This window comes from Polypterus senegalus, chromosome 4 (genome assembly GCF_016835505.1).
Source record: "Polypterus senegalus isolate Bchr_013 chromosome 4, ASM1683550v1, whole genome shotgun sequence".
Taxonomy (NCBI): domain Eukaryota; kingdom Metazoa; phylum Chordata; class Cladistia; order Polypteriformes; family Polypteridae; genus Polypterus; species Polypterus senegalus.
Genome location: NC_053157.1, coordinates 165,260,076 through 165,272,230, shown reverse-complemented (window position 1 = coordinate 165,272,230; position 12,155 = coordinate 165,260,076). Strand labels below are relative to the sequence as shown.

The 12,155-nt window shown below is 36.5% G+C and overlaps 1 protein-coding gene across 2 annotated transcripts in view; it reads right to left on the bottom strand.

Moving 5' to 3' along the window:
• The window catches only part of cpz (carboxypeptidase Z), a 35,802-nt gene that overhangs the window by 14,248 nt on the left and 9,399 nt on the right, over positions 1-12,155 (bottom strand). Inside the window, exons 5-7 of one of the 2 annotated variants that reach the window (XM_039751622.1) lie at positions 9,105-9,331; positions 6,868-7,029; positions 442-600 (exon numbers count right to left, since the gene is read on the bottom strand). In XM_039751622.1, the coding sequence (XP_039607556.1) occupies positions 442-600; positions 6,868-7,029; positions 9,105-9,331 (548 nt within the window). The remainder of the gene's footprint in view (positions 1-441; positions 601-6,867; positions 7,030-9,104; positions 9,332-12,155) is intronic. The other variant, XM_039751623.1, reaches the window with a different exon arrangement.

Sequence of the window (12,155 nt, the reverse complement as noted above, 5' to 3'; positions counted from 1 at the left end):
TTCATTATTCCGATCCTGGATATCGACCAGTAATATTTATGGTTCTGTATATTGCAGCAATTTACAAATTTATCTTATCTTATACCTGATGTCTCTGTCATCCTATAATGATATTAAGAGGGTTTGAAAACAGATTTATGGATAAAATGTTAAATAATGTCTCTAAAAACTATCAAATATTTACAAATATACTTATGCAATGTTTCCCTGCAGCACCTTTTTTATTATGATTCTTACATCCTATTCTTGTACCATGGATTTTCTGATCAACATTCTTATGTTAATCTCAGAGAATTTTATTGATGTGGATCATAAAAATATAAGTGAAATCAATTGACCATTTCACTAAGTGAATAATATACTGTATTTATAAAATAAAATTTAATGTATGTTGGCCTGATGTCTACTTATAAAAACCTTAGAACTAAAATAATCTTTTACCTGTTCATCAGGAGTAGGTGAAAACATTTTTTCTTCCTCTGGATGCCTTGAAAAGTCATAGGGATAGGACACAACTAATTCTCCACCATGTAAACTTCCAGACAACATAAATGGGATTGATCTTATCCATTTCATTACAGCATAAGTCTCAGGAGCCACCTGCATTGCACATAAGTAAAATAACACTGTCAGCAAGAATATTGAACACACTTATCTGAAAGTGCTTTGCCACTCTAACTTTCAAAATATTTTGATGACATACTATAGGTCATGATTATTTGTTATACATAAATAAAATTAAATTAAGATATAAAAATATTTTTGTTAAGATAACTTCCTGTGAATAAGCATGAGCACCAATATAAATAATGGCAAGAACCGAGCTGTCTAAAAATAAAAACAAGTATTTGACCATGTCAGCAAAACCAGAAAGTGCAAAATTAGCAAATTTTTTAAATGTCTTGCTATGTACATGAATATGGCAAACAGTGCAAATGATTAGGTTTACTTTTACGCTGATGATTTACAAAACAGTGATAACAAGACAGGCCTGTGTCATTGATTTTATTTACTTACTGTGAAAAACAACTGAGCTGTGAAATTGTGGTTATTTGTAAATCCTAATGGGTATCACAGTAAATGATGGCCATTCAAATCAAATTCTTATATAATACTAGCAATGATGGTTGCAGAAAACCTTTCACACATTTCAAAAATGATAATCAAAGTGTGTGACAATCCTAGTGTGTAGTTTAAAGTTTCTGCACAACAAAGATTGTATATGTTATTAGTCAGTCAGTCAATGTTAGTAAACAAAAAAAAATCACAAAAAATGAAACAGAAAGCAAACAAGACTGCAAATGCAATCCATCCATTTTCCAACCCACTATTCTTCTATATAAAAGCGGTCAGGATTGTCCTTCCGTCCCGTGAGTGCTACGCAGGCATGGAGTTTCACACACGCCCCGTCCATTTTGTAGTGCACGATGGGATTTGTAGTTTCGTTTTTCCAGGTAAAAGATGATTTTCTACTCCAGACTGTGCGATATCTTCTTCTTCTTTCTTACTATATAAAAGCGGTCGAGATTGTCCTTCCGTCCCGTGAGTGGAAAGCGTAGTGGTATTCCGCTTATCACAGACTTACTACTTGCAGCTTGAGGTACGAAGCGACATGATGTGAGCAGAGTTCTGGTGCTCCCATCGTTCCCTTGCTTTTGTGCGCGATGTGCTGGAAAAATAGACAAAATTATGTCTCTGGAAATAATTAATGTTGATGGAGTACAAATGCCTCACCGCGTAGTAAATATCAGGGGGGTTCAAAAGGGCGACCTCAATATAGAAAAAAAGTTTAAATTTCATCACAAAATAACAGAAACTATGAGTATTAAAGTAATACCGCTCAAATGCAATATAACCAAATTAATGAGTCTGTATAAAATATCAAATTGATCTACATATTGAATTGCCTTAAGAAGTGGTCAACTTAAAAGTCGGTCGCCTTAAAAGGCGGGTCAGCCTAGTATCCTAACACAGGGTCACGGGGATCTGCTGGAACCAATCCCAGCCAACACAGGGCGCAAGGCAGGAGCAAATCCCGGGCAGGCTGCCAGCCCACCGCAGGACACACATACACACCCACACACACACCAAGCACACACTAGGGACAATTCAGGATTGCCAATGCACCTAACCTGCATGTCTTTGGACTGTGGGAGAAAACCAGAGCACCCAGAGGAAACCCATGCAGACACGGGGAGAACATGCAAATTCCACACAGGGAGGACCTGGGAAGTGAACCCAGGTCTCCTTTCTGCGAGGCAGCAGCGATATCTGTTATTAATGATTGTTTAATACAGGGGTTCTTACACTTGGTCCTGGGGACCCACTGCTACTGCAGTTTTTGTTCCAACCAGCTTCTGTTTTTAATTAGACTCCTGGGCTAATTAAGTGAACTATTTCCCAGATTCTGTGATTTGAGAACAATATAGAAATTAGGAAACGAAGTTTTGTAAATTTTTTTCTTTTTAACTATATTTTCTTGATTTTTATTCTACTTTTCCAGGTGTTTTAATTGTTTATTTAATCCATTATTTATTAATTAGTGGGTCTGACACTAAAGTAAGTTGCAGCCTTTAATAATTCAGTGTTATTTGCCTGGGTGTTTGCTCTGCTCATTTTTAATTGTCATTATTAAGATAACTGTGGTGGGTTGGCACCCTGCCCAGGATTGGTTCCTGCCTTGTGCCCTGTGTTGGCTGGGATTTGCTCCAGCAGGCCCCGTGACCCTGTAGTTAGGATTCAGCGGGTTGGAAAATGGATGGATTATTAGGATACAACGAAGGGAGCAAGCTGCACAGAGAAAGGGCAAAATATAATGAAATCAACAAAAGACAGTTAAGCATTTAAATCTAAAGAAAAAATAGAAATATTTCTAAATTTAAAAATCATGTGCCAAACTTTTCTGAATGTAGAATAAGAGAAGAGAAAAAAAAAAATACCAGCTAATTATGAATCTGGTTGAAACAAAAACTTGAAGCCACAGTGGGCTCCTAGGACAGACTTTGAGAACCCCTGGTTTAATATGTTGCTGAACCAGTTTCAGATTTAAAAAGTTAAGATTGCCATTGTGTGTCAATGGACTATCAAGACTGGACTAATATTAAGGGTGTTATACCGCATTTACCAAAACAAATAAAGAGAAAATACATTGAACACTACAGTATACAGTATAGGAATATTGAATATAACATGAAAGTGAGGAATGCTGAGGAGAAAATAAATCTGAATCTCTTCACACTTCATAGACAGCATAGCTTAATGACCAAGTCATTTTAGTTTAAATTAGTTAAGCTGACGCCATTTGACCTTGATCAAGTGATTTCAATTATATACTGTACCTGTACTATAGAGCTACCATTATAAAAAATGTACATTATATATAGAGTAATTCAGTTTAGCTATATATGTAAATCACCTTGTAATTGCATTCAGAATAGAATAAGTTCTTTAAATGAGCCAGTTTGCTTATCTTTATAATTTTACCCTTCCATTTTTCTCTTCTGTTTTTTCAGCTTTAATTTTTATCTTTTTTTCCAGATCTTTTATACATTACATTTTACAGAACATGATTAGAATGTGCAAAGATAAAGCTTACTTACACTATAAATTGTAAAGATATGAATTAAAAAACTCCAATATTGTACAGTGTGGTATACAGTAAATTAAGGTTAATTACAAAACATTTGGAGATCTTTTAAGCATAAGATACCTTTATCATTTTAGGACTGCAGAGGACCAGAAGCTACCTAATGACATCTGACCCAAAACATGAAACAGTCCTGGATGGAGTACGAGTCTATTGCAGGGCCAACACACATACACAAATAAACACATCCACAGGAACCTATTTAAGTCTGGCAGATGACCTAAGAGGTTGAATGATGTGGGGATAGTGAATCAGGAAGTGCAACGGATTAGCAAGGAGAAAGTAAGGTCAGCTATGAAGAGGACGAAGAATGGAAAAGCCGTTTGTCCAGATAATATACATGTGGAAGATGGAGGTGTTTAGGAGAGATGGCAGTGGAGTTTTTAATCAGATTGTTTAACTCTTTTAGGGCGGATGTTGACTTTTTTCGACAACAAGGTTGAGTGCAGATAATGACTAAAGTTGACATCCATGGGTAGAGGGTGATAATCAGCTACAAACGTTGACAAAACTCACCATTGCTTTATAGGTAGACTGTCCTTGCTGGGAGGAATGTCGAATCCCTGCATGTATGTGAGTAGCGTAAACAATCCCTAGAATGGCATCAACATCTGGCGAGAGAGCAAAGTGAATGCGCAAAGCAAAATATTCAATGGGTGACGTTTTACGTATATTTTATTATTTTGAATTGGACTCTGACTTGTCAGACTCCAGTTTTGGTGCAGGTGATCTGGAGATCGAGAACTAAAATGAAAGTGAGGTAACGGCATCAGTAGTGCTCTGTTCTACTGACACCACCCTTATGCATCTGCTGACACTGTCGCGGCAGCCAGAGATGGCTAAAATGCTGAAATAAGGCGCTACAGACATTTTACATTGATACATGTAAAAAACTATTGCTTTATGTGCTTTTCAGAAAATTTAGTTTTTGTGAGAAGTATTCAGCCCTGGGAGAAAAGGAAAACAAAAATCAGCCCTAAAAGAGTTAATAGGATCTTGGAAAGTGAGAGGATGCCTGAGGAGTGCAGAAGAAGTGTAATGGTGCCGATATTTAAGAATAAGGGTGATGTGCAGGACTATAGTAGCTACAGGGGGATAAAATTGTATGAGCCACAGCATGAAGTTATGGGAAAGAGTAGTGGAAGCAAGGTTAAGAAGTGAGGTGATGATTAGTGACCATTAGTATGGTTTCATGCCAAGAAAGTGTACCACAGATGCGATATTTGCTCTGAGGGTGTTGATGGAGAAGTATAGAGAAGGCCAGAAGGACTTGCATTGCGTCTTTGTGGAGTTGGAGAAAGCATATGACAGGGTGCCTCGAGAGGAGATGTGGTATTGTATGAGGAAGTCGGGAGTGGCAGAGAAGTATGTAAGAGTTGTACAGGATATGTACAAGGGAAGTGTGACTGTAATGTGGTCTGCAGTGGGAGTGATGGATGCATTCAAGTTGGAGGTGGGATTACATCAGGGATCGGCTCTGAGCCCTTGCTTATTTGCAATGGTGATGGACAGGTTGACAGACGAGATTAGACAGGAGTCTCCATGGACTATGATGTTTGCTGATGACATTGTAATCTGTAGCGATAGTAAGGAACAGGTTGAGGAGACCCTGGACAGGTGGAGATATGCTCTGGAGAGGAGAGGAATGAAGGTCAGTAGGAACAAGACAGAATACATGTGTATGAATAAGAGGGAGTTCAGAGGAATGTTGAGGATGCAGGGAGTAGAGTTGGCGAAGGTGGATGAGTTTAAATACTTGGGATCAACAGTACAGAGTAATGGGGATTGTGGAAGAGAGGTGAAAAAGAGAGTGTAGGCAGGGTGAAATGGGTGGAGAAGAGTGTCAGGAATGATTTGTGAAAGACGGATGTCAGCAAGAGTGAAAGGGTAGGTCTACAGGATAGTAGTGAGACCAGCTATGTTATATGGGCTGCAGACGGTGGCACTGACCAGAAAGCAAGAGACAGAGCTGGAGGTAGCAGAGTTAAAGATGCTAAGATTTGCATTGGGTGTGACAAGGATGGATAGGATTAGAAATGAGTACATTAGAGGGTCAGCTCAAATTGGACGGTTGGGAGATAAAGTCAGAGAGGCGAGGTTGCGCTGCTTTGGACATGTGCAGAGGAGATATGCTGAGTATATTGGGAGAAGGATGCTAAGGATAGAGCTGCCAGGCAAGAGAAAAAGAGGAAGGCCTAAGAGAAGGTTTATGGATGTGGTGAGAGAGGACATGCAGGTGATGGGTGTAACAGAACAAGATGCAGAGGACAGAAAGATATGGAGGAAGATGATCCACTTTGGTGACTCCTAACAGGAGCAGCTGAAAGAAGAAGAAGAAGATAACCTAAGATGCACATTTATGGGATGTGGAAAGATAGCGAAGACCGCGTTTGCATGAAGATACCGAACACACCAGGCAATATATTTTGGGTAATAATGTAATACTTTTGCAAAATAACACAATTATTTTGCATATTAATGCAACACATTTTTGTTCAAGTGGCAGGACAAGGCTTCTGTAGTACAAGTCAGTTACATGCCAGTAAATAAAAAAAAATGTTCAGGCAAAAAATGTCTTTTACCTTCAATAAGAAACCTGCACATTTAGACTATGTATTTTCAAAACAGGTAAGTAATGTAATTAACCACTGGAAGCTAGCAAATCTTCAACTATTACTGCAAAAAAAATAATACTTTACTGGATCTGGAAGTTATAGGCAGTTGATTGACTTTTGTGATTAGGAAATGAACATGAGCTGTTATGCAAGAAAATATACAGGAGACGGAACAAGGTAGTCGGGGTTAAACAATGCAGATACAGGGACAGCATACAAACTTCATACAAACAGCAACCTGGAAAGGGATGCTAGATCAGGGCAATGAATCAGTGGAGCAGCAGTGCTAACAACTGTGCATAAATTAGGTTTAATGTAAGTATATGCAAACATTTGAAAGTCAAACACTACAGGGAGCTTTAATGTACTCCTTATGAAAAATAAGAAAACTAAGAACAGAGATGATAAAAGTCCATATTTTGCACAAATGTCACAGTACAGGTTTTGAAGTTATATCATAGTGCAGTTGGAAATACCACCAAGGGACCTTCACATTTTGACTGTTGATTTTTTGAGTATAAATTGACTGAATGGCCTGTTTTTATTAAACCTCTTCTTATGTTCTCATGTAAAATATATAGTGCAAAGTATATTTGGAATTCATACCTTACCAAACCAGTAAGAGTCTGGAATGGGAATATGATCTGTGCGATATCCCTTGTTCCTTCTTCTCTGGTAAACAATGGATGTGAGGTCTGGGAAATTTCTATTCAGGTCAAGATTTTGACTATTGGCTCTCCCACTTGTCCATCCGTTGTACCTATGACCCTAGAATAACCTTAGAATGTTAATGAGGGAAATGCAAAGCACAGTTTTTAATAAAGTTAAAGACATGCTTTAAAATGCAGTATGATATGGCAGCAAATAAAGTTAACTGCTTTGAAGCAGTTCGCTGTATTTGCTGTTCAGTGTTATAGAGACAGAAACAGCGAGAAAACCTATTGTGCTCAAAGAGGCCAGCATCTCAGATTTTGAAATGCCCAGGCACATCAGGGATGATTTAGTAAGTGCAAACTATAGTATTAATGTACAGCAACAAATTTCATGTTATATTAGCACAAATGTAAACTAAGTACCTTATATAATTATGAAACCATGCACAGTTAAAATTGATCTTTCTATGTCTGAGATTTACTTCTGCACATGTGAGTATATTACTGTTTTCAAATGAAACTATACAAAACTGTCTACAAAATGTCTTTGCTATACTACATGTACTAAAATAAATGCAAACTTACATTGCAAATAACTATATACTTAAAATTGACAGTTATTTAAATTTAACTGCATACATATTTGCATATTGTCTACTAATGATCTATTTCTTGTTTTATTATTACAAATATTTTATTTTAATGGCATTATTCTCATTTTGCATGTAGTAAATACTAAATAACTCCATGACATAGAATCATGAGTTGACTAAGAGCCAAATATAATGGAAATAAAGAAAGACATATGATCACTAATGAAAGATTAGATCAATGCCCGTAATATATAACAAAGAAATCTGTAAATACCTTCTGGTGCAATGTAATGTACGTAATTGCCTGTCACTTCCCTTTATCCACGAGGAATTTTCTATGAGTTAAACTTACACAGTAAAATGTTTTTTTAAATGCTACTTTCAATATACTTTGTTTTAACTCACTGCATGGTTTCCCTTTCAATACACAGTTTACATTTTAATACAATATAACTTAAAAAATTAATTACTGCACATCATATATGTGGATCAACACGGTTTAGCATTTTCTATGCAACACAACTTTTGTTGATGACAATTATACTTCAAGGAAAATATTATCTGTTTCACCCAAGATACAAAAATACGTTATCACTCTCATAATACTGGTAGTGGGACCAATTTTAAAATACGAACCTTCAACTATTAACAGCTTTAAAATTATTTTTTATTTTGCCTACCAATCTTTTTTTTTTTTTGCATTTGGCAGTTAATAAACGTTTAACTTCACTTAACACAGCTGACTACTCCAAAGAGATGTCATCCAATCACCCTTCTGAAATAGAAATGAATGGTTGATTTCAGCCAAATGTCAGTCAGAGGCCAAGCAACTTCCGGCTGAATGGCTGGAAGCAAAAATAAAACAAACACATTCTAAGTTAACACTTTCACATTCCAGTTTCCTGGGTCCCTACGAAGAAAAATCTCAAAAATTAAATATTAATTATAAACCACTTTTGTTATATATTTTCATAAAAGAATAATAAAATAAATTGCCTTTATGGGTATTTAAATGCAAAATAAATTATACCTTCCCAATGGTATCTCTTTAATTAATATTTTTGCAAGTTGGATTAAATTACATATTTTAATGTAAAAAATACTATTCCTAATTAAATTAGTGGATTTTCCTGATATTTCTTTTATCCGTGGTGTCCAGCTTTATCTGAAAGAATTAAACCTTAACTAAAAGCCTACATATTTTAGTTGCTTGGTAATTTAAACTACATTCTACGTTAAAATTAGTAAAATAATTAGAAAAGTTTGAAATATTAGTAAGATTAAAATATTTTAGGGCCAAGAATATCCCCACTGCCAGATACTGTATAAAATTAATATTAATGTATTATCATGCTTTTTCAAATTATAGGAAAATAGCAGTCTATTATTGCAAACAAATATTTAAATTATTATAATTTAAACCAAACCATTAGGCTAATTAAAATAATTTATTTTCTTAGACTGACACTTTATCACTTTGCTTAAATATTATACTTAATATTTCATTATGATAATCTGGTGGTGGGGCGATTACTGTAAACTGGAAAGGAAGATGCCAAGAGAGGATCCGTAATGTATCTTGGGGATTGATATTTACTTCAGTTTCCTGTTCATTCGGATCCTCTACCTCTGCAGCAGCAATCTCATATCCATCTGGATTCATTGAGGCAAGTAGATGAATTCTTGTGTTGTCTATGAGGGTCCTGATCCGACCATTTCCCAAAAGATACTCGGAACACAAATACTGTGCTAAATAAATCAAAAGCTCCCGTCCAAGGACCTCATTTCCATGCATGTTCGCGATATACTTAAATTCAGGCTCCACTGTGGAAAGAAACAACTGTAACATAGATTGCAGATTTGGACTCGGCTACATTGTGACCTGCCAAAACTACAGTAAAAAAACATTAACAACAATAACAACTTAAAGTTCAATATACAGCTTGTTAGAAAAGTATGAAAACAAAGGTACATCACTGTCTGTTTTTTTTATTATGACTATCATTAGCCTGCTTTAGGGTAATTCCATATTAGTAATTAAAATTTTGAAGATCAAGATACTGTCATATTAGAAAACTGGCCTAGGATGTATTGTGGTTTATATATGATTTACAGTTTTGCAAGATTAAAGGATAAGGGGCATTTTTCAAATCAGAGTTCTTCATAATCATGTAATATATAAACTGAGTTCTAAAGTGAAGCAGATCAGTTAAATTCAGATTTATTGCTACATGTACAAGTGCAATTAAACTCTTATATGCTCTTTTAATTGTACTGTCACAGTGTGAATCTTCCACTGTAGGTGACATAAAATAACAACACATAATGTAACGAATGAAAAGTAAGCAAGATTTAAGAAAAAATAATCATATGATGTGAGGATGCATCTGATGTTTCATGGTAGAGCATAATCACTGAAAAAACATAATTGCAGAAGCAAAAGTAGAATGATAGGCAGAATATAGGTTGGTGAAGGTGGGGTTGTCATGTCTCCAATAATGACTCCTGCCGCAAATGGAGAAATGAGCAAGAAATGTACCCTTGTCATAGGAAAACAATACTGAGGATCTGTACTAAAATGAATTATTTCCAGTTTATTTTATCATAACAAGCATCATTCCGAAATACAGAAGGCAATGTTCCTTAATTACATTTTTTTCTACTTCAAAAAGACAACATTATAAAATGCAAGAGCAGGCTAATTATTTTTTAAAATTTAAAAAAAATTCACTTCACTTTAGAACACAATTTCATGTGGCAAATTAATACATCCAAGATTTTGACATCAAAAATACCAAACTTGTCCCTTAAATAAATAAATAAATAGAGGAAAATTGCAAGTTGCTTCCATGTGTAACAAGCACCAGGGAATTTAACAAGGAATTTGCTCATGTATACTGCCAGGTCATAAGTATTTGGACAGTGACACAAATTTCATAATTTTGGCTCTGTACACCACCACAATGGATTTGAAAGAAAGCAATCAAGATGTGATTGAAGTATAAACTTCTTTGCAAGGGGTTTTATTTATGAACTGTTTAAAAAAGACAAACATTTTTATACATGGTCCCCTTCTTTTCAGGGATGCAAAAGTATAGACAAACTAACATAATCTTAACTATAATGATTATTTTCAATATTTGGTTGAAAATCCTTTACAGTCTGAAGTTTGGAAGTCATGGCCATCTCCAAGTCCTGGGTTCCACCCTAGTGATACTTCTCCAGGCGTTAACTGCAGCTGTCTTCAGTTGCTGCTTGTTCCTTGGACTTTCTGCCCTCAGTTTTGTCTTTAGCAAGTGAAATGCAAGTCCATTTGGGATGAGATCAGTTGATTGATTTGGTCATTGAAGAATTTTCCACGTCTTTGCCTTGAAAAGCACATGGATTGCTTTCACAGTATGTTTTGGCTCATTGCCCATATGTACTTTGAAGCATCAACCTATTGGTTTTGCAGCATTCGGCTGAGCCTGAGCAGATAGTGTAGCCCCATACACTTCAGAATTCATCCTGCTACTTCTGTCAGTGGGCAGCATGGTGGTGCAGTGGTAGCACTGCTGCCTCGCAGTAAGGAGACCTGGGTTCGCTTCCCAGGTCCTCCCTGCGTGGAGTTTGCATGTTCTCCCCGTGTCTGTGTGGGTTTCTGCCAGGTGCTCCAGTTTCCTCCCACAGTCCAAAGACATGCAGGTTAGGTGCACTGGCGATCCTAAATTGTCCCTAGTGTGTGCTTGATGTTTGGGTAGGTGTGTGCCCCAGCGGTGGGCTGGCGCCCTGAACGGGATTTGGTTGGGATTGGCTCCAGCAGACCCACGTGACCCTGTATTCGGATTCAGCGGGTTAGAAAATGGATGGATGGATGGATAATGATTGACTGACTGACTTCTGTCAGCAATCATGTCATTAATAAACACCAGTGACTGACTTCCATTCACAGCCATGCATGATCATGCCATAAAACTGCCTCCACCATGTTTCACAGATGATGTTGTATTCATTGGGTCATGAGCCATTTCTTCTCTTCTCTATATTCTTCTTTTTCCAACATTCTGGTATATTGATTTTAGTTTCTATTTTCCAAAGAAAATAGTTCCAGAACTGGACAGAGTTTTAAAAAATGTTTTCCTGTCCTTGCCATGCTTGACGTTTACCAGTAGTTTGGACCTTGTGGTAAACCTTTTGTCTTTACTTTCACAAAGTCTTCTCTTGATTGTAGATTTTGACAATGACATGTCTACCTCCTGGAGAGAGTTCTTGGTTTGGCTAAATGTCATGAAGGGGTTCTTCTTCAGCAAGGACAGAATTCTGCAGTCATAGGTTTCTGTGATTTTCCAGACATTCTGGTGCTGCTGATTTCACCAGTGTTTTCCTTACTTAAAGAATGTACCAAATGGTTGATCTGACCACTCCTTGAAAGTTTTATTTTGGTTTCTCAGCCTATTGATGGACCTTTTACCTGCTTAACAGTTAATGAAATAATGAGGGAACTGTTCCCACCTGGCTATGGAATAGCTTATCAGTCAAATCCATATACTTTTGAGCCCCTAGTAATGGGGAAGCTAGGCAGAAAAATGCCTGTCATTCCTAAGTGACAGACATTCAATTACCCATACATTAGTTAATGACATTATTGAATTAATAAAAATCAAAAAAT